At 41.0% G+C, this 22,663-nt stretch overlaps 1 protein-coding gene across 1 annotated transcript in view; it reads left to right on the forward strand.

The window, feature by feature from the left end:
- The window catches only part of LOC308619300 (histone-arginine methyltransferase CARM1-like), a gene marked incomplete at its 3' end in the record, with an annotated part of 98,938 nt that extends 76,915 nt beyond the window's left edge, over positions 1 to 22,023 (forward strand). The window contains exons 5-10 of the mRNA XM_081237921.1: positions 672 to 753; positions 1,987 to 2,072; positions 4,621 to 4,710; positions 6,544 to 6,681; positions 20,450 to 20,539; positions 21,903 to 22,023. Of these exons, the coding sequence (XP_081094047.1) occupies positions 672 to 753; positions 1,987 to 2,072; positions 4,621 to 4,710; positions 6,544 to 6,681; positions 20,450 to 20,539; positions 21,903 to 22,023 (607 nt within the window). The remainder of the gene's footprint in view (positions 1 to 671; positions 754 to 1,986; positions 2,073 to 4,620; positions 4,711 to 6,543; positions 6,682 to 20,449; positions 20,540 to 21,902) is intronic.
- Between the last annotated feature and the right edge of the window lie 640 nt (positions 22,024 to 22,663).

The following is a 22,663-nucleotide window of genomic DNA, read 5'->3' on the forward strand; positions in this document are numbered from 1 at the left end:
GATGCTTCACATCTGGCTCAGTGAGGGGAGGAAGCACTTGTAGAATTTGTCCATTTCTGTGGTCCAGATGTCCCTGACCACTGAATTGGGAAGAAATGTGCCCAGTGATGAGTCAGCTCCAGTTCACCACCAGACACAGCTGTCACTGACTTGTGACTCTCACGGGTGTTGGCCACCATGGCAAATGCCAGCAAGGTGCAGGCCAGTGGCTATGGGAGAACAGAAAAAGGAAATCTGTTTCCTAAAACAGTGGGGGAGTATCAAGAGGCTTTGGAGATCGCAAGTTGTGCTCTGGGTTGAGATAATGAGAGGGCCAAGGAATTGTATTTCAGGACATGGAAGGCATGTCCTGGAGCAGGCAGCCACCTTGTGGTGTGAGGTCAAGGGTGGGGACCCTAAGGGCTTCCTGCCCCCAAATATCCTTGTCAGTATTCTCCCCACAAGTAATTTCCTCCATCTCCGCTACCTCCTCCCTTCTCTCCCCACCCCAGTTCAAGTGCAGATTCTCTAGAGAGGTTTCTTCCTCTAATCTACCCCTTGCCCTTCACACTTTCTCACACTTGCTCCAGGGCTAACTTAGAGGACCAGTGAGGCAGCCTCGCAGCGCATCACAGCTCTGTGGGTCTTGGGGACGCAGGACAGATGCATGCTGATTCTTTGTGCTGTTTTAGGTACCAGCAGTGCTTCTACGGGGTTAACCTGTCCAGTCTCCGGAGTGCTGCGGTGGACGAATACTTCAGACAGCCAATAGTAGTAAGTGTGCTCTTTCTTCCCATGTGTTTATCTATTGATTCATTCACTTACTAACTCAGGCACCTGGGACGCACCGTGCTCTCAGGCTCTGTGCTAAGCCATCACAGAAGCAAAGAAAGAGCTCCTTGGAGCACTGTGTTTCAAGTTTTCCAGCTCTGATCTCCCGAGCAATTAGGAAAATTCTCAGAGAATGATACTGTTGAAAGCAAGGAGATTTTCCATCTGCCTTTCAGTAAGTAACTTCTGATTCTCCAACTGTCCTGACTCACCGCCATGCACATACTCAGCCCTCATACTTGTTCAATAATTCACATCCTCCCATTGATTCCAGTGGCCCAAGGCATAATAAAAGGGGAAGCTTTGGATGATAAATAGCTTGGAGCAGGAGTTTTGTTGTCAGACAGATTTGGGTTTCAATTGTGGTCCCATCTAGCTGTGTAACCTTGGGCAACTTAAGTTTGCATTATCTGAAACTCTTTCAGTTTTAAGTGGAAGGAAACCCAACTCAGACTGGCTTAAACTAAAATGAAATTATTGGTCCTCAAATATTGTGAAGCCTGGACACAGAGCTTGCTTCAGGGACCTGTTGCAGGAGTTCAGACAATGTCACAATGGTCTGGTTTTTCTATTCTCATCATTTATCTCCATTTCCTCTGGTTTTCCTCTGTTCCTAGACAGGATCTCTCCTCATGGTAGCAAGATGGCAGCAGAAGCTACAACTTCAGATTCTTACAACTCTAAGTCCCACAGGAGAGCCTGCCTTTTCCTAATAACTTTGGCAAAACCCCCAGAATTAGTTTAGATAGAGCCTGATTGTCCTACCTTGGGTCCTGTGTCCATCTGTGAGCCAGTTCCTGTCTTCAGGGGAAAAGTAATGCTCTCGTTGGCCAATCTCAGGTCATAGGCCACACCTGGAGCTGATGGTAGACTAAATTCCTATGGAACTTCTTGTAGTGTCGAGAGGAGGTAAATTCTGGATGGTCCAAGAAACACCAAATGCCTGCTCCAGAGTCGTTGGTAAGGATTAAATGATACAACCTAGTAAAGCACTTACTAAATAAAGCACTTACGAAATAATTGTGAGCTTTTATTATTAATATTATACTCATTAAGCTCATGCCCTCTAAATTCGAACTCTTGTTGACTTAAAATTTCAGGAGGAAAGCTAGACTGCAATCTTGTCTGAGTTCAGTTTATTCTGATAGAAAGGTATCTTTGGTTTTTTTCCCCAAGGACACTTTTGACATTAGGATTTTGATGGCTCGGACAGTCAAGTACACAGTAAACTTTATGGATGCAGAAGAGGCAGATCTCCACAGGTTGGTACCAACCAATGTTGCTTTTGATTTTTAAAATCTCCTCTACCCCCTGCATCCCCCAAACTTCAGGGCAGAGTTCCACAGCTCACACAGGGAAGAGATTTCAGGTGTGAGTCACACACAGGAATGGTCCATCAATTACTAGTTTCATTTATTGCAAAATGAGGGAAATGATGCCTCCTTCATAGGATTGCTTTAGGAATTGAATGAGAAAAATTAAATAGTAGTAGCTAATGCTAACATAGCCAGACACTGTTCTGAGCCCTTTACATATAATGATTCATTTAATCCTCACAGCAACCCTATGCAGATGGTACTATTTTTGTCCCCACTTCACCAATGACAGAAGTGAAGCAGAGTGGAACAGTAAGTTGCATATACAGAATTATGTAGAATGCACAGAATTAATACGTGTGTTAGAGGTAGTATTGAACCTTTCAGAAGGCCAGAGTCGGCTTTTTAACCACTCACCCAAGCCAGTACCACAATAATGACAGGAAGAGGAGCTACACCTTGTTGAGTGCTTACTGCATAGTAGGTAACATGCTAAGAATTTTACATGCACTGGTTCATTTTCAAAGAGGGCCCTCAGTCAATGTTAGTTTTTGCCCTCTTTTTTCCACTTGAAGAGACTCTGAAGTGAAGACTCATTTCTCAGGTGGCGATATGAATCCCCTTTGGATGACCTTTCATTAGTATTTTACCCTTTTCTGCCTGAGAAGATTGATATTTGTATTTTTTTCTGGGTAAGAAATGTAAGACCCAGCTAAGTTATAATTTGCCTGGACTACCGAGGAAGCAAGAGTCAGACTTCAGGAGGTACAGCTGGCTAACTCAGACCATCATCTCTCTTGAGATCATGATGGACAAAGGATGCTCTATCAGTCAGGATTGGTTAGAGCATGCTGCAGTAACAAAACCAAACTTCAGTAACTTATGATAACACAGGGGCCTTTCTCCCCTACACTGTTTATTCATGTGCACCAGCTTTAACTCCATGCAGCGTCGCCAACCCCAGCAGTCAGGCTGGTGCAGCAGCCTCTGTCTGTAACAAGGCTGATTACTGAGGAAGAAGACACAGCATGGCAAAGCATGTACTGACAATAAAAGCTTCTGCCCAGAAATGACACAGCTCACTTCTGTTCACATTTAATTGGTCAGAGCAAATGATGTGGCAGACAGAGTACCTAAGCACAAGTGGGTGGATGAATGCAGTACCTGTGTGCTCAGAGCAAGAGAAGTGGCATTTGGGAACAAGTCTAATAACTACCACAGGTCCAGACAAAATTGACTTCCATTGGCTTTATTTGCTGCTCTGAGCGGCCTCCTGAGTCAGGGAATTTTTTGAAAATTATGTCTTTGTTGGCTTTTCAGAGATGTCGTTCATTAATTTGTTGCATTGATTCAGCAAATGTTTGTTAAGATTCTCCTTTGTGCTGGGTACTGTACTGGTGCTTGCACAGATACATTAAGTAATTTCTTAAGTCTCTCCTTGAGGAGCTCATGGTCTGTTTAGGGGAATTCCAAAAGTGGGAGGAAATAATTACAGTGCATTAACGAACAAATTCAATGTGACAGGTATAATGGAAAACTCTATAAATGCTCTGACTACTGCAGGGTAGAAGAAGTTAGGCCTTTGGAGGCACCATAAATGCAAATAATCTTAAATATAAGATTTTCCTTTGGAAATCTCTAGCACATTCACTAAAATGTGTCTCCCTGGAGCAGTACAGCCCCAGCAGTGGACCAATAATATCATCTTTTAATTGTGGAATACTTTGAAGTTTACAAAGCACTCTCATATACATTTTTTTCCCACTTGACACTCACAAGAACCGTGAAAGGGAAGTAGAAGAGAGATTTTGCCACTCTTCAACAAAAGAGGAAGCTGAGGCTCAGAGAATTTAAGTGACTTACCAAAGTTCCACAGCTAAAACAGGTCCAGCTTCTAGATTTTGTTATATCTTTTCCAACATTCTTTCTCTTCCAACTTACTCTGCATTTGGCATCAACCATGGCCACTTCTGCATGACTCTTGCTGTAGCCTGGTGGGAAGTTAAATTGCCTCCCTGAAAAATAAATGAACTATGACAGTGACCTTCGGAGCTTGATGTTCCCCCTTGTGGTCCATTTCATCTTTTAGGGGCCTGAATAGCCTTTCCCTTCTGCACAGCTGCAAAGGGGAGCTGCCACAGCCCATGTGTTGGCTTCTGGAAGGACGGTTGTCAGCTATGTCCTGAGTCATCCTCCTGTTCAGTAGTCCAACCCAGCTCCGGATGCTGCACTCGCCCTGTGGAGTTCTGGGTCACTGCAGCACAGTGGGCTGGTCCTTGCGGAGTTTCATCCAGAAGCAACATTCTCAAATGTGCAGCATCACCCAAGCATTCATCACCCACTAAGAGAATCTTGCTGCCAAAGCAAGAGCGCTTAAGAGAAAAAGAAAATGTTCTGTGAATGTTCCCACTGATCTCACAAATGTATCCAGTATGTCTGTCAACAACAACAAAAATAATTCCAAGTGTTTCTTTTTTTTTTTATTTCCTTGCAGAATAGAAATTCCGTTTGTGTTTCAGATGGCGCAGTCTGGCCTCATCCACGGCCTGGCATTCTGGTTTGACGTGGCCTTTGTTGGCTCTCTGTATGTATCATACCCCTTCTTTGCCTACTCTCTCCCGTGCCATCCTCTACTATTTGTCACCATAACTTTAAAGTTTTAAAAAAACTAAGCTCAACAGCCGTAATATTTGTTTCTCCACGTTTCCAGAAAATAAACACTGGTGTTAATGTTACTTTTAGATTTTAGAGTGAAATGAAAATAAGACAGTTTTCTGTAGTTGCCATATCAACTCTAGCTAAAATACTCTTAGGCCAGTTGTGTTGGGATTTGGAGGAGTAAGAAGAGGGCCTGTGCTTTATCAACCATCCTGTTCTTTTCCACAATAGATGGGGGCATGGGGGAGGCCAGCCCCTGACATTGTTTCCGTCACACCTGGTTATAGAACCTCTTGTGTCTGAGTCATTCCTCAAATCACTTTCCCCCATGTTGGTTCACAGGTTTCAGTTTCACAATCTAGAATCCTTTTTCAATGATCAGGCAGGCGGCATTAGGTAACTTCCCCCTCTGTGCACTCCTCTCTCCCCTACCGGAAAGGTTTGCAAGTTGTAGGGGAGAGACCACCTACTAGTTGACTGTCAGTGTTGGGTGTGCTTTTAAGGGCTGCACTGCTCCTACGACCCCCAAGTCTCTGCTCTCCTCCTGACACCCCTGCTCTCTTCCCAGGCTTCTCCATGGGTCCCAGCTAGCAGTGAGGGTTTATCTGGGCCACGCGACCAGGCAGAAGGAAAACTGACAGTACACTCTCCTCCACTTCTTATAAAAACATCCAGGCTCTCCATAGCGTCTACTGAGAAAGACGTGTCTGTGGGTCTGTGATACAGCTCAGGGGGCTTGGGCGACTCAGGGGAGGCCGGGATCCCTGGAAGCCTTATCTGGGCTGCCAATCAGAGAGAAAGGAAACAATGTACGAGTCATTCCTATTCCACACAGCATGTGTGTTCAAGGAATCTGTGCATGTATTTCTCAGACTCTCCCCCACTAACATCCCAAGTAAACGAATTTGTTCCTGCAAGGGTAAGGGAGATAAGCTTGAAGCCGCCTGCTTCAAGGGGGAAATTTCTTTGAAGTTAAATGCTTTATCTTAAAAAGCTGTAGAACATTTGCATTCTACTCCATAATATAGCCGAGTATATATTTTGATGTAAAGGTGGTTTATATTACTTAGCAGTTAAATTATATAAAATTCCCCCCAAACTCTTCAAGGCAAAGTGTCCTCTCTAGCAATTTTCCCTGTGTTCAGTGTGCACCTTACTACCTGCAAGCCCATGACCACTGCCTAATCCCAGGACAGGTGACCCCAGCGTTCAAAGCACCAGCAGGGTGTCCCCACTTCTTCATATGAAATGAAGAACGTCAACTTGAAAACACACACACGCGCGCGCGCGCGCGCGCGATGTCTGGGCTTGAAGGGCAGGAGAGGCCATCTGCCCCCATAGTTTTTCTTGCTTCCAGAAACCCCCATCAGGACCCCTAAACAGGTGGGCATGAGACAGTAAGGGGCTACACTCCAGACTTCTCACCCTGCCAGACTTTTCCAACAAATCAATTGCCAATTTAACTCTGCTGTTATCGGGCTTCTAATGAACTTTGACATAGCCATACAGATTGACAGAGTGACCAAGTGCCTGGGTTTGAAGCCTGGCCTGACTCTCTAGGGTTGTTGTGGGATTTAATGGGCTAATTACATAATGCTCTTGGCACTGTACCCAGCACATAGTAACTGCTCAATAAATTGAGCCATTCGTATCTTAAAAGTGTTCCATGAGTTAATAAACGAAACCACTCGTCCCCAGTTCAATCCATTAATGTGGGCCTGGAGTCTAATTGGCTTTTAACTCTTGCCTTGCCCCACAGGGTAACAGTTTGGCTGTCAACAGCGCCCACTGAGCCTCTGACTCACTGGTATCAGGTGCGGTGCCTTTTTCAGACTCCTCTCTTTGCCAAGGAAGGAGAGACCCTCTCAGGGAGAGTGCTGTTTGTGGCCAATAAACGGTAAGCAGGAGAGTACCGACGGATCCCGCCTGTTTCCTGGGCTCTGACAGGTGGGGGAGCAAGAGGAAGCTGGCAGGCCCCTGAGACTCCAGCACCAGAAATGGGCAGCAGGCTTTACAGAGGCCTGGCTGAATTTGCCGAGATGCCCTCAGCCTCAAAGCCTGCAGACCACATGTCACCTTGCACTGAGCACAGCCAGGAAGAGAAGCTTAAGATAAGTCAAGGGCAGTGTTCCCCACCTGACCGCAGAGGGAGGAAGGAAGGAAGGAAGGAAGGAAATCCATTAGCTTATGGGAGCACTTGCCAAAGACTTGAATTATCAAGCGCTCTAAAGCCCACGTCAGCTTCCTGGCCTTACTTCCATCTGTCTAGCCACACATCCCCAAATTTAGTACTGGGAAATCGATCTGTACTGCAGGGGGGAAAGTACTGCAGGAGTGGTGCATGGTGTGTGAGGCAGAACCGGCTGCTTCCCTCTGGTAATGGACTCACGAGGTCTCAGCAGTGAATACTTTGATTTACCTCATTTTTAGAAGGCTCTATTTTCTTTCATCTTGTTGGAGCTTTTCCTGGGTGAGTTAGAGGAGAAAGGCATAGAGGAGTAGCTCAAGGACTCTCAGGATATTAAGGGTACTTAGAGGTCATCTCATCCAACTTTCTTCCCTCCCTACCGGCACTCCCACCCCCACCACCTTCCTTGGGCCTGTGCTTAAACACTCCAGTGACAGAGAGCTCACTACCTCACCAATCAACCCTTCCATTTTTAACGTCTTTATTTTTTTCATGACAAAACCCAAACATGCTCAGATGTAAGTTGAAAACTACAAGAGTGTCTAGAGTCCAGCCATGCTCCCACCCTCACCCCATTCCCCAGATGTGAGCCCTTAGTCCTTATCCTTTCAAGTGTTTTTTGGTGCATGTACCAACAAAAACATCATTGTAGAGTTGTTATTGTTTTATAGGAAGGTTACACTAGCAGTCTGCAACTTAAGTTTTCACTTAGTAATAAGTCCTGAATCTGTACAGATAGATCTGCTTTGTTCTTTTCGTAAATGCAGAACAGCCAAGGACATGGATATACCATAATGTCTTTTTAAAAATCCCTGATTCACTGACATTTAGGTTGCTTCCAATTTTTTTTTTGCCATTACAAAAAATTCTGCACTAAGTATCCTTGAACATAGAGCTTGCACAGTGACATGAATATTTCTAAATGAGATGCCTAAAAATAGAAATGCTGGATCAAAGGGTAGGTACATGTTACAGTCTACTAGATCCTACCTTTCTCAGTGACTGCACCAATTTCCACTCATACCAGCAACAGATAAGCAAACTCTTTTCTCCACGTCTTCCCTGAAACTGGATGATAACCGTCTCTGTGGCTTTTGCTAATCCAATAGACTCCAAAATAAGTGTTTAAAGTTGCATCTTGTTGTTTTGGTTTATAATTCTTTAATTACTTATAAGGTTATGACTTTTCATATAGTCATTGACTGTTGACTACTTTCTTCTACTTTAGACATCTTTAATTATTAAAAACTTATTCTTGCTGTTGATCACAGATCTATTGAGACTTCCTGTAGATTCAACTCATTGATCTTAGTTATGTTTCTGAATTCAAAAGAAATAGGTCTGTTCCAACCTCCAAATGGCAGTTGTTCAAGTATTAGGAGCATCTTACCGAATATACTCCTGGTCTCCCTGTCCTCAGGCCAACATCCTCAACTCCTCCCTCCTATAAGAGTGATTTTGAAATAGGTTAAAATTCTCAGTCCTTCCCTCTGGAAATACGCAGGTTCTCAATGTCCCCTTTAAAATAGTTCTCCAGAAAAGGGAACCCTCTTGCACTCTTGGTGGGAATATGAATTGATACAGCCACTATGGAGAACAGTATGGAGGTTCCTTAAAAAACTAAAAATAGAACTTCCATACGACCCAGCAATCCCACTACTGGGCATACACCCTGAGAAAACCATAATTCAAAAAGAGTCATGTACCACAGTGTTCATTGCAGCTCTATTTACAATAGCCCAGACATGGAAGCAACCTAAATGTCCATCGACAGATGAATGGATAAAGAATATGTGGCACATATACACAATGGAGTATTACTCAGCCATAAAAAGAAACGAAATTGAGTTATTTGTAGTGAGGTGGATGGACCTAGAGACTGTCATACAGAGTGAAGTAAGTCAGAAAGAGAAAAACAAATACAGTATGCTAACACATATATATGGAATCTTAAAAAAAAAATAGTCATGAAGAACCTAGGGGCAGGACAGGAATAAAGACGCAGATGCAGAGAATGGACTTGAGGACGCGGGGAGGGGGAAGGGTAAGCTGGGACGAAGTGAGAGAGTGGCATGGACATACATCCACTACCAAATGTAAAATAGATAGCTAGTGGGAAGAAGCTGCATAGTACAGGGAGATCAGCTCGGTGCTTTGTGTCCACCTAGAGGGGTAGGATGGGGAGGGTGGGAGGGAGACGCAAGAGGGAAGGGATATGGGGATATATGTATATGCATAGCTGATTCACTTTGTTATAAAGCAGAAACTAACATCATTGTAAAGCAATTATACTCCAATAAAGAAGTTTAAAAATAAAATAAAATTAAACTAGTTCTCCAAAACTAAATACAGGACAGCATACATGTCCTGGTAAGTGCTGGCTACAAAACGATAGTGAACACTGCTGTTTTGAGTACCATACTTATAATAATAATGTAATTAAAGTTTAAATTAAGTTGGGGGCCATTTTACTTGAGTGTTTAGATAATTAAAGGCAAAAAGTATATTTTTGCATGATCTTTAAGTCATTTCTCCCTTCTCCTAGTATGCAGCTGATTTTTTTTTTTTTTTTTTTTTTTTGCGGTATGTGGGCCTCTCACTGCTGTGGCCTCTCCCGTTGCGGAGCACAGGCTCCGGACGCGCAGGCTCAGCGGCCATGGCTCACGGGCCCAGCCGCTCCATGGCACATGGGATTCCCCCTGGACCGGGGCACGAACCCGCACCCCCTGCATCGACAGGCAGACCCTCAACCACTGCGCCACCAAGGAAGCCCATGCAGCTGATTTTTGTCAGCTTCAATTCAAGTTTTTGTATTTATTCCATTCATGCATTCATCATGCTGTTTTTAGATGCTTACTAGAGCCAGTGGATTATCTTACTTAAAAAAATTTTTTTGTGTAGCATGTTAGTGAGTCCTTCCATTTTGTATCATTTGCAAATTTAATAGGCAAACTTTCATTTAAAAATTATTAAGCAGAAAGAGGCCCAGAGTGTAAACCTTCCTTCAAAATTCGCATAGCCTAATTATCCTGAGCAAAAGAAGCCAGTCTTAATATGTTACATACTGTATGACCCCATATGTGTGACTTTCTTGAAAAGACAAAACTATAGTGATGGAGACAGATCAGTGGTTGCCAGGGGTTATGGGTGGAGAGACAGTGTGACTGCAAAGGAATAATAACATCCTGATTGTGGTGGCAGTATTTACATAAATCTCTACATGTGTTCAAATTCACAGAACTGTAAACCAAAAAAGGAGGGCGGCAGTCAACTGTACTGTATAATTTAAAATATAAAATAAATAAGATATTGATTCAGAGGCCTATTCCACAATTAATATAAAGCTATGTTAGAAATAAGACAAATTCTGGGTATTTAATGTACAGCATGGTGGTTATAGTTAATAATACTGTATTATATACTTGAAAGTTGCTAAGAGAGTAGATCCTCAATGTTCTCACAAGAAAAAAAGAAACAGTAATTATGTGAAGTGATGGAGGTGTTGGCTAATGCTATGGTGGGAATCATTTTGGAATATGTAAGTGTATCGAATCAATGTATTGTTTACCTTAAACTTACACAACGTTATATCTCAATTATGTCTCAATAAAGCCCCACCCAAAAAAATTAAAAAATTTTTCATAGCCTAATCTACACCCTTTGGATCTGGCCTGGAAGCAGCTCAAAATCCCTCCACCTGTGCTCATACCCAGCCCACATTCCTCCATCCAGGCCAGAGGAAATGTGAACCAACCTTTATTGAATGTGATTCCAGATGAGCTTAACCTCTAGTTTCACCCTCATTGCCCAGTCCAATAACACTGCCAAAAAGGGAAATGAACGTAATTGGACACAGCTATTACTATTCTTTTGTGAAACTATGCTTTATCTCTAGTTTTCATAACTTTCTATCTTCTTAAATGGCTGTTTAATTTTTTAATAGATAATATAGTTACACTGTACAAAACAGAAATGTACAAAAAGGCTTACAGTGGGCTTCCCTGGTGGTGCAGTGGTTGAGAGTCTGCCTGCCAATGCAGGGGACACGGGTTCATTCCCTGGTCCGGGAAGATCCCACATGCCGCAGAGCGGCTGGGCCTGTGAGCCATGGCCGCTGAGCCTGTGCATCCGGAGCCTGTGCTCTGCAATGGGAGAGGCCTCAACAGTGAGAGGCCCGCGTACCGCAAAAAAAAAAATGTAGCCCAGCACAACTGAAAGAAGATGTGGAGATACCATGGGCATGCAGTGCTTTTGCAGGAGGGAGAAAGGGAGGAGGTTCTGTATCTTATTAGACCAGCACCCTTGTGTAGTGAAAGAGACTAGGTTTTGGAGTCTGGGTGTCGCCTGGTTCTGTCCAGTCTCTTTTCCATACTGGTTGCTACTTGAGTGATCTTGGGCAAGTTAATGAGTCTCTCTAACACCCCAGTTTCCTTACCTCATCGTCTATAAAGTAGAATGTATAATAATTGTCTCACTAGGATTTTGCAGATATTAAGGGAGAAAACATAGTATAGTAATTAACACGTAGTAGGTCCACAGTAAACCTTAGTTCCCTTTCCTCTTCCCTTGCTCTCTTTCTTACTCTCATTGTGTCTCATCAGATTTTTTTAATCTTAAAATTGTTTTCCTTGGTATTTTCTACAAACCTCAGCACTTCCTTAATGTCAGGGTTTTCACGCTGTTTTTTCAGTATGGGGCTGCCTCTTTGTTCTGCCTTAGATTGGACCTCCCCCTCCCTTATCATCAAATATTCTTTTAAACTCTGACCTCCTGGGAGAACCCCCTGTGCAACCACACCAGTGTGACAATGACTGCCCTTTTCTTCCCTGCCAGGAACATTTATGATTGTATTAGTAGCGTTTTATTTCTTACAGCCTCCCATCATTCTTGAGCTGTCATTCATTTTATTGCTCTGGACAGTAAAAGAGAACATCTCTTTTTTATGCAGTTTATGAAATTTATATCCCTAAAGTTCACAGGAATGGTCTCCAAAGTTGTTTGATTATGTGCACATATGAGTAAAATCACTTTATGCATGTGTTCCCCAAGTAGACTAACATTTCTCTTTTAATTATGTGAATGTGGACTTCCCTCATGAAACAGTGGTTGAGAATCTGCCTGCCAATGCAGGGGACATGGGTTTGAGCCCTGGTCCAGGAAGATCCCACATGCCACGGAGCAACTAAGCTCCTTTTTTTAGTTTTATTTTTGTCTTATAAAATGCATACTATATGAATTTCTGTATGTGTATATGTACACAGACCTCTCTATACATGTGTGTGTGTGTATATATATATATATATAGTGTGTAAATATATATATACACACACGCACACACATACATATACATCCATATAGGTCTATCTATAGCACTTGGTTTTGTACTTTCTATTATTACTGTAGTATATTCACATAATTAAAGCTTTTTCTATATATATTTATTTTTGGCTGCGTTGGGTCTTCGTTGCTGTGTGCGGGCCCCCTCCAGTTGTGGCCAGCTGGGGCTACTCTTCATTGCGGTGCGTGGGCTTCTCCTTGCGGTGGCTTCTCTTGTTGCGGAGCACGGGCTCTAGGTGCAGAGGCTTCAGTAGTAGCAGCACGCAGGCTCAGTAGTTGTGGCTCGTGGGCTCCAGAGCACAGGCTCAGTAGTTGTGGCACACCTCTACACTCAGAGACCCCCTCTGAGACCCCCTCCAATGCTCTGGGCCTAAACCCCACCCACACACAGGGCCCTACCTCCAAACTCCAGAACTCCACATTCCAGAGGCCCTCCTCTCCACATGCTGCTTCTCCCCTTCCATGCAGGTCCTAAGCAGAGGCCCCGCCCCATGCTCGCCTAGGTCCCACCCCACCCTAAACTCCACCCCTGCCTAAGTTCTACCCCCACCTAAACTCTGCCCCCATAGGCAAGGATTTTTTTTTTCTTTTTTTCTCTTTTAGATTGGGGTTCTATTTTACCTTGTTGATTCATTGTTGTTGATTGTTTTATATTTTTATTTTTCCTAATACATCTTCTATTTTTCTCATTTTATTCTTCATACTTTGGTATTGTTCTCTCCTTTTGGCTTGTGCCACCCCCTCCCCTTTTTTATTCTTTTTTCTGTTCTGGTTTTATTTTACCTTGTTGCAGTTGTTTCAATTATAGTTTTATTTTTCTAATATATTTTTTATCTTTCTGAATTTATTTTGTTTTTTATTCTTTGATATTGTACTGCTCCTTTTTTTCTTTCTTTCTTTTTATATTCTTTCTTTTTTTTTTTTTTTTTTTTTTTTTTTTTTACCATGCCACGAAACTTGTGGGATCTTGGTTCCCAGGCCAGAGGTCAGGCCTGAGCTCCTGTGGTGGGAGCTCTGAGTCCAAACCGCTGGACTAACAGAGAACCTCAGACCCCAGGGAATATCAATCAGAGTGAGGCCACCCAGAGGTCCTCATCTCAGCACCAAGACCCGGCTGTATCCAAAGCCTGCAAATTACAGTGCTGGATGTCTCAGGCCAAACAAGCAGTAAGACAGGAATATAGCACCACCCATCAAAAAATTTAAAAAAAAGAAATGACAAAAAAAATATTACAGATGAAGAAGCAAGGTAAAAACCTACAAGATCAAGTAAATGAAGACGAAGTGAGCAACCTACCTGAAAAATAATTCAGAGAAATGATAGTAAGGATGATCCAAAATCTCAGAAATAGAATGGAGAAAATACAAGAAATATTTAACAAGGATCTGGAAGAAGTAAAGAGCAAGCAGACAGTGATAAACAACACAATTACTGAAATTAAAAATACTCTAGAAGGAATCAATAACAGAATAACTGAGGCAGGAGAACAGATAAGTGAGCTGGAAGATAAAATGGTGGAAGTAACTGCCAGGGAGCAGAATAAAGAAAAAAGAATGAAAAGAAGTACGGACAGTCACAGAGACCTCTGGGAGAACATTAAACGCACCAACATTTGAATTATGGGGGTTCCAGAAGAAGAGGAGAAAAAGAAAGGGTCTGAGAAAATATTTGAAGAGATTATAGTTGAAAACTTCCCTAACGTGGGAAAAGAAATAGTCAATCAAGTCCAGGAAGCACAGAGAGTCCTATACAGGATAAACCCAAAGAGAAACACGCAGAGACACATATTAATCAAACTATCAAAAATTAAATACAAAGAACAAATACTAAAAGTAGCAAGGGAAAAGCCACAAATAATATATAAGGGAATCCCCATAAAGTTAACAGCTAATTTTTCAGCAGAAACTCTGCAAGCCAGAAGGGAGTGGCAGGACATATTTAAAGTGACGAAAGAGAAAAACCTACAATGAAGATTACCCAGCAAGGATCTCATTCAGATTCCATGGAGAAATTAAAACCCTTACAGGTAAGCAAAAGTTAAGAGAATTCACCACCAAACCAGCTTTACAACAAATGCTAAAGGAACTTCTCTAGGCAGGAAACACAAGAGAAGGAAAAGGCCTACAAAAACAAACCCAAAACAATCAAGGAAATGGTAATAGGAGCATACATATCGATAATTACCTTAAATGTAAATGGATTAAATGCCCCACCCAAAAGACATAGCCTGGCTGAATGGATACAAAAACAAGACCTGTACATATGCTGTCTACAAGAGACCCACTTCAGACCTAGGGACACATACAGACTGAAAGTGAGGGGATGGAAAAAGATATTCCATGCAAATGGAAATCAAAAGAAAGCTGGAGTAACAATTCTCATATCAGACAAAATAGACTTTAAAATAAAGAGTATTACAAGAGGCAAAGAAGGACACTACAGAATGAGCAAGGGATCAATCCAAGAAGAAGATATAACAATTGTAAATATTTATGCACCCAACATAGGAGCACCTCAATGCATAAGGCAAATACTAACAGGCATAAAAGGGGAAATCAACAGTAACGTAATAATAATAGGGGACTTTAACACCCCATTTTCACCAATGGACAGATCATCCAAAATGAAAATAAATAAGGACGCACGAGCTTTAAATGGCACGTTAAACAAGATGGACTTAATTGATATCTATAGGACATTACATCCAAAAACAACAGAATACAATTTCTTCTCAAGGGCTCATGGAACATTCTCCAGGTTAGACCATATCCTGGGTCACAGATGAAGCTTTGGTTAATTTAAGAAAACTGAAATCGTATCAAGTATCTTTTCTGACCACAGTGCTATGAGACTAGATATCAATTACAGGAAAAAATCTGTAAAAAATACAAACACATGGAGGCTAAACAATATGTTACTAAATAACTGAGAGATCACTGAAGAAATCAAAGAGGAAATCAAAAAATACCTAGAAACGACAATGAAAACACGACAACCCAAAACCTATGGGATGCGGCAAAAACAGTTCTAAGAGGGAAGTTTATAGCAATACTATCCTACCTTAAGAAACAAGAAACATCTCAAACAAACAACCTAACCTTACACCTAAAGCAATTAGTGAAAGAAGAACAAACAAACAAAAAAAAACCCCAGAGTTAGCAGAAGGAAAGAAATCATAAAGATCGGATGAGATTAAATGAAAAAGAAATGAAGGAAACAATAGCAAAGATCAGTAAAACTAAAAGCTGGTTCTTTGAGAAGATAAAGTTGATAAACCATTAGCCAGATTCATCAAGAAAAAAAGGGAGAAGACTCAAATCAACAGAATTAGAAATGAAAAAAGAGAAGTAACAACTTACACTGCAGAAATACAAAGAATCATGAGAGATTACTACAAGCAACTCTATGCCAATAAAATGGACAACCTGGAAGAAATGGATAAATTCTTAGAAAAGCAAAACCTTCTGAGACTGATCCAGGAAGAAAGAGAAAATATAAACCAGACCAATCACAAGCATTGAAACTGAAACTGTGATTAAAAATCTTCCAACAAACAAAAGCCCAGGACCAGATGTCTTCGCAGGCAAAATCTGCCAAACATTTAGAGAAGAGGTAACATCTATCCTGCTCAAACTCTTCCAAAATATAGCAGAGGAAGGAACACTCCCCAACTCATTCTACAAAGTTACCATCACCCTGATACCAAAACCAGACAAAGATGTCACAAAAAAAGAAAACTACAGGCCAATATCACTGATGAACATAGATGCAAAAATCCTCAACAAAATACTAGCAAACAGAATCCAACCACACATTAAAAGGATCATACACCATGATCAAGTGGGGTTTATTCCAGGAATGCAAGGATTCTTCACAATATGCAAATCAATGTGATACACCATATTAACAACTTCAAGGGTAAAATCCATATGATCAACTCAATAGATGCAGAAAAAGCTTTTGACAAAATCCAACACCTATTTATGACAAAAACTCTCCAGAAAGTAGGCATAGAGGGAACCTACCTCAACATAATAAAGGCCATATATGACAAACCCACAGGCAACATCGTTCTCAATGGTGAAATACTGAAACTATTTCCTCTAAGATCAGGAACAAGACAAGGTTGCCCACTCTCACCACTGTTATTCAACATAGTTTTGGAAGTTTTAGCCACAGCGATCAGACAGGAAAAAAATAAAAGGAAATTGGAAAAGAAGAAGTAAAACTGTCACTGTTTGCAGATGACATGATACTATACATAGGGAATCCTAAAGATGCTACCAGTAAACTATTAGACCTAATTAATGAATTTGGTAGAGTAACAGGATACAAAATAAATGCACAGAAATCTCTTGCATTCCTATACACTAATGATGAAAAAATCTGAAAAAGAAATTAAGGAAACACTCCCATTCACCACTGAAACGAAAAGAATAAAATACCTAGGGATAAACCTACCTAAGGAGACAAAAGATCTGTATGCAGAAAAGTATAAGACACTGATGAAAGAAATTAAAGATGATACAAACAGATGGAGAGAGATACCGTGTTCTTGTATTGGAAGAATCAACATTGCAAAAATGACTATACTACCCAAAGCAATCTACAGATTCAGTGAAATCCCTGTTTAACTACCAGTGGCATTTTTCACAGAACTAGAACAAAATATTTCACAATTTATGTGGAAACACAAAAGACCCTGAATAGCCAAAGCAATCTTCAGAAAGAAAAACGGAGCTGGAGGAATCAGGTTCCTGGACTTCAGACTATACAACAAAGCTACAGTATTCAAGACAGTATGATACTTGCACAAAAACAGAAATATAGATCAATGAACAGGATAGAAAGCCCAGAGATAAACCTACACACATATGGTCACCTTATTTTTGATAAAGGAGGCAAGAATATACAGTGGAGAAAAGATAGCCTCTTCAATAAGTGGTGCTGGGAAAACTGGACAGCTACATGTAAAAGAATGAAATTAGAACACTTCTTGACACTGTACACAAAAATAACCTCAAAATGGATTAAAGACCTAAATGTAAGGCCAGACACTATAAAACTCAGACGGAAACATAGCCAGAACACTCTATGACATCAATCACAGCAAGATCCTTTTTGACCCACCTCCTAGAGTAATGGAAATAGAAACAAAAGTAAACAAATGAGACCTAATCAAACTTAAAAGCTTTTGCACAGCAAAGGAAACCATAAACAAGACAAAAAGGCAACCCTCAGAATGGGAGAAAATATTTGCAAATGAAGCAACTGACAAAGGATTAATCTCCAAAATTTACAAGCAGCTCATGCAGCTCAATATCAAAAAAACAAACAACCCAATCCAAAAAATGGGCAGAAGACCTAAACAGATATTCTTCCAAAGAAGATACACAGATTGCCAACAAACACATGAAAAGATGCTCAACATCACTAATCATTAGAGCAATGCAAATCAAAACTACAATGAGGTATCACCTTACACCTGTCAGAATGTTCATCACCAAAAAATCTACAAACAGTAAATGCTGGAGAGGGTGTGGAGAAAAGAGAACCCTCTTGCACTGTTAGTGGGAATGTAAATTCATACAGCCACTCTGGAGAACAATGGAGGTTCTTTAAAAACTAAAAGTAGAACTACCATATGACCCAGCAGTCCCACTGCTGACCATATACCCTGATAAAACCATAATTCAAAGAGAGTCATGTACCACAGTGTTCATTGCAGCACTATTTACAGTAGCCAGGACATGGAAGCAACCTAAGTGTCCATTGACAATGAATGGATAAAGAAGATGTGGCACATATATACAATGGAATATTACTCAGTCATAAAAAGAAACTATATTGAGTTATTTATAATGACGTAGATGCACCTAGAGATTGTCATACAGAGTGAAGTAAGTCAGAAAGAGAAAAACCGGGCTTCCCTGGTGGCGCAGTGGTTGAGAGTCCGCCTGCCGATGCAGGGGACGCAGGTTCGTGCCCCGGTCTGGGAAGATCCCACATGCTGCGGAGCGGCTGGGCCCGTGAGCCATGGACTGAGCCTGCGCATCCAGAGCCTGTGTTCCGCAACCGGAGAGGCCACAACAGTGAGAGGCCCTCGTACCGCAAAAAAAAAAAAAAAGAAAGAGAAAAACCAATACCATAGGCTAACACATATATATGGTATCAAAAAAAAAAAGTCGTTCTGATGAATCTAGGGACAGTACAGGAATAAAGACGCAGACCTAGAGAATGGACTTGAGGACACGGGGAGGGGGAAGGGTAAGCTGGGACGAAGTGAGAGAGTGGCATGGACATACATCCACTACCAAATGTAAAATAGATAGCTAGTGGGGAGAAGCCACGTAGAACTGGGAGGTCAGCTCGGTGCTTTGTGTCCACCTAGAGGGGTGGGATAGGGAAGGTGGGAGGGAGACGCAAGAGGGAGGGGATATGGGAATATACATATGCATATAGCTGATTCACTGTAATACAGCAGAAACTAACACAACATTGTAAAGCAATTATACTCCAATTAAGATGTTTAAAAATACAAAAATAAAATGCCCACAGAAATGAGTGCTTAAAAATATATATATGGCTGTGTCTTCCTCTTATTTTGTTTGTCCTCAGTAAAATCTAGACCTTGAGTTACTGGTTTCACAGATTCTGACCTTATATTTAAACCTACCCAGGCCACTATTGGGAATGATAGGGAGGGATTTATATCACTCACTAATTTCTGGAATTTAAAAAAGAAGCCTAGTTACCAAGGAAATTAAAATTAAAATAATAATATTTTAATCCCAAACATTTAAATATTAAGAATTGGAAAAAGTGTAATGAAATTAGTAGTTTTATGCTTTGTAGGTGAGGAAGTAATTTGGTACACTTTCTGGAAGATATTTTAGCAGTAGGTCTTGAGAGCCTTAAATATGTTTTATATGCTTTAGCCTGGTGAGTCTACCTCTAGGAATTTATCCCAAGAAATATAATCCTAGATAGTACATAAAGATATATTACAGGAATGTCTTTTGCAGAGAATTTCTGTCATAAAACCAGATTTTTGTTACCATAAGTAATAATATGTTATTATAAAAACATAAATGTTTAACAATGAGAAATTGCTAAGTGAATTGTGCTATACCCACATAATGGTATTGAAAAATACATTGTTGAGAATTATAGGATAAAGGCTAACGTTAAATAAAATAAGGAGATAAGAAGGACTATTTAAGCAATTTAAGCATGATTTTGCTAAAAATTTATAAATATAGAGAGGGAAAATTACATAGAAGGGAAATATTCTACAATGCTAGTTGAAGGAATCCTTGTCTAGTGACATTATGGATTATTCTATTTCTATTTTTCCTTATTTTTCTACAGTGAGTATGTCACCCTTTTATAACCAAAAGAAATACATATATTCTTGAGAATGACTAATAAAAATCCCACAAACATAACCACTTCAGATTAGTCATCAGGATATAGCATATTACTTGTTATTATTAGCCGCTTCTTCTCACTGTAATTGCTTGAGCCTTCATCTGGGGTCTCTTAAAATCAATCACATTTGTTGGCTGTTTTACGTCAGTTTGAGATTTTAGCTTAGCCAATTCTCGCATGATTAAGATTGTTTTGGTACATCAGTGGTGACCCATAAAGGGTCTCTGTTACTTAAAGCCATTTCTGCCTTTGATATTGATAAAGTTTTTTTTAAAATACTTTAATCAACCAGAAATACCATTACCTTTGTAATATTTAAATCAAGAAATTATAGCTATCAGACTCTTGTAATAAACAGTTTGCAAGCAAACAAGCCTTCAATTGCCTCTACCAATATTAATCGTATCCAAATAAACAGATGCAGAAATGTATAAGATGCCAAACACATGCTCTTAAAACCCACATGAAGTAGGTATGCGTAGATGATGCCCAGGACTTCCCTGGTGGTCCAGTGGTGGTTAAGACTCCATGCTTCCACTGCAGGGGGCATGGGTTCAATCCCTGGTCAGCAAACTAGGATCCCACATGCCACATGGTGCGCCCAAAAAAGTAGAAAAAAAAGGAAAAAAGAAGATGCCCTAAATATATGTGACTGGCTAACACCAGCCTTGTGAGTTGATATGTTGGTTTTCTTTTTCTGCCTTACAGACAGAGCTATGACATTCAGATCGTGGCGCTGGTAAACCAGACAGGCTTCAGGTCTGGGAACACCCTCGATTTAAAGAATCCTTTCTGTAGGTAAGAAATGCCCTCATCCATTTCACACCTATGTGTATAGGATCTCAACTGACCATATGACTAGGTAAAGAGGTTTAGAATAATTCCACCTTTCGTAAGAGGAGAAAAAGCATCTATTCTTCTTCTCTAAGGAGACTTGGATCCTGATATGGAGTTGAGTGTTTTATGTTCCATTAAATAGAATTCAATATATAACAATCTGATCCTGATACAGTGCAGGAGAGTCCTACAAAGTGAATTCTCCTTATAACTGAGCTGTAGAGAGCTGTGTGACCTCAGGTAAAGTCACTTTCCTTCTGGCATTCAGTTTTCTCATCTGCAAAATGTAGAGTTTAAAGATGATCTTCTTTGACCTTCATTCACTATGGGATGATTTTATGTAGCAGTTATTCCAATACACCTAAAACATGAGTCCATTTAAAGTAAATTTTTTAGATGTTTTTTTGAGATCATGTAAGTCAGGACATAATTTTCTTTGGCAGCTGTGCAGACTTTGTCTGATATGAAGAACTTGCCACAGTGGGTTGGATACAACAAATGTTTCTGGAAAATCTCCCCATTTGTATAGCTATTCAATATGAGCCAGTTAAATATCCACACATGAAATCAACCACGCAAATAAAACCACTGGACACTGTCACTCTTGACTTTCTTAATAGAAAGTGACTTTTCTCTCATATTTTAATGTCTCCCCAAGGCTTTAATTCAAAGCATCATGTCTGTATAGTATTAAAAAGCTTGAAGAAAAGAGGAAACTCAGGAAACCACACCAAGAATTCTTTGGCCAAGATGGGAAAAGGAAATGTTGACCTTGAAGCAGTGGAGGCAAGGCTGTAATTGTATATGTTGTATGTAGGCTGTCACACATGGTGTGACTCTTTGAAACCTATTGCCAGTTAGGGATTTGGATCTGTCTCGAATTCCAAGGGAAGAGAGAAGTCCTCGCTCCCATCCCCTTGCACAATCCTGCCATGTTAAGCAAAGGGCACAGGTTTTGGCCTCGGAGAGAACAGGCTGACTACTCACCAGTACTGTTGAATCTGCCTAGCCCTCAGTTTTCTCATCTGTAAGATGGGATAAACAGCATACCTCACCAGGCGATTGCAAGGATCTATAACATGTCCAAGTACTTAGTAGTTCACATAACCGGTGTTCGATAAATGCCACTTTCTTTTCTTCCTGTTCTCGGCTCACCAGCTCTCTCTCTGAGTAAATAGATGTTGATTTGTAGTTCATTCCAAACAGAATCATATGGGTTTTGGAAAAGAAAATGAATTCTTGTAGGGTTTCAGAAAACCCACTTTTGAATGAAAGAACCACATAAGCTAGTAACTCTGAGTCCCCCTTCCACTTCATCGCAAAGACCGAGGTTTGAACCAGAAAACCACGGAGAGAGGGCCCGGGCCTTGGCCAGCCCCTGCTTCGCACGAAGACATAAACACAGTAGCCACAAGGTCAAAGTGAGAGTGTCAAAGGTCTGCTGATGCCTAAGATGGCTACAGCCCTGTCAAACAGATGGACAGTGGAGCAAGGGGCAGATACTTTTCCTTTTCCCCTTTTCCCTCACTCAGCAGCAAGTCTGATTCATGTATTTAATTAAGCAAATGAGGTGCTTGAAAATGTAACTTCCCTGGGAATCATAGACCTTGACTATATTTCTTCACTATCCCTTCCTGATGTCTAGGCCTCGGTTTCCTCAGTGGAGATGTGGGCCAACTGACAGAATTTTTGACGAGTACTTGGTATATAGTAGGTGCTTAGTTAAATGTCCAACAGTGTTAATATCCTTCTCCTCTCCAGTTTGCTATTGCAGCAACCGAGAAGCATCAGCCCAAGGGGGAGAGAGAGAGAGAGAGAGAGACTGTGTGTGTGTGTGTGTGTGTGTGTGTGTGTATTGTATGTGTGTATTTGGGAGAATTAAAATAAATGGCATTACCCAGAGGAACAATTGGTAATATGCTTTTTATTCCTCCCATTTTTTTTTAATATTATTATTTTTTATTAGTTTCTGCTTTATAACAAAGTGAATCAGTCATACATATACATCTGTTCCCACATCCCTTCCCTCATGCATCTCCCTCCCTCCCACCCTCCCCATCCCACCCCTCCAGGCGGTCACAAAGC

This window comes from Mesoplodon bidens (genome assembly GCF_964165515.1).
Source record: "Mesoplodon bidens genome assembly, chromosome: 6".
NCBI classification, from domain to species: Eukaryota; Metazoa; Chordata; class Mammalia; order Artiodactyla; family Ziphiidae; genus Mesoplodon; species Mesoplodon bidens.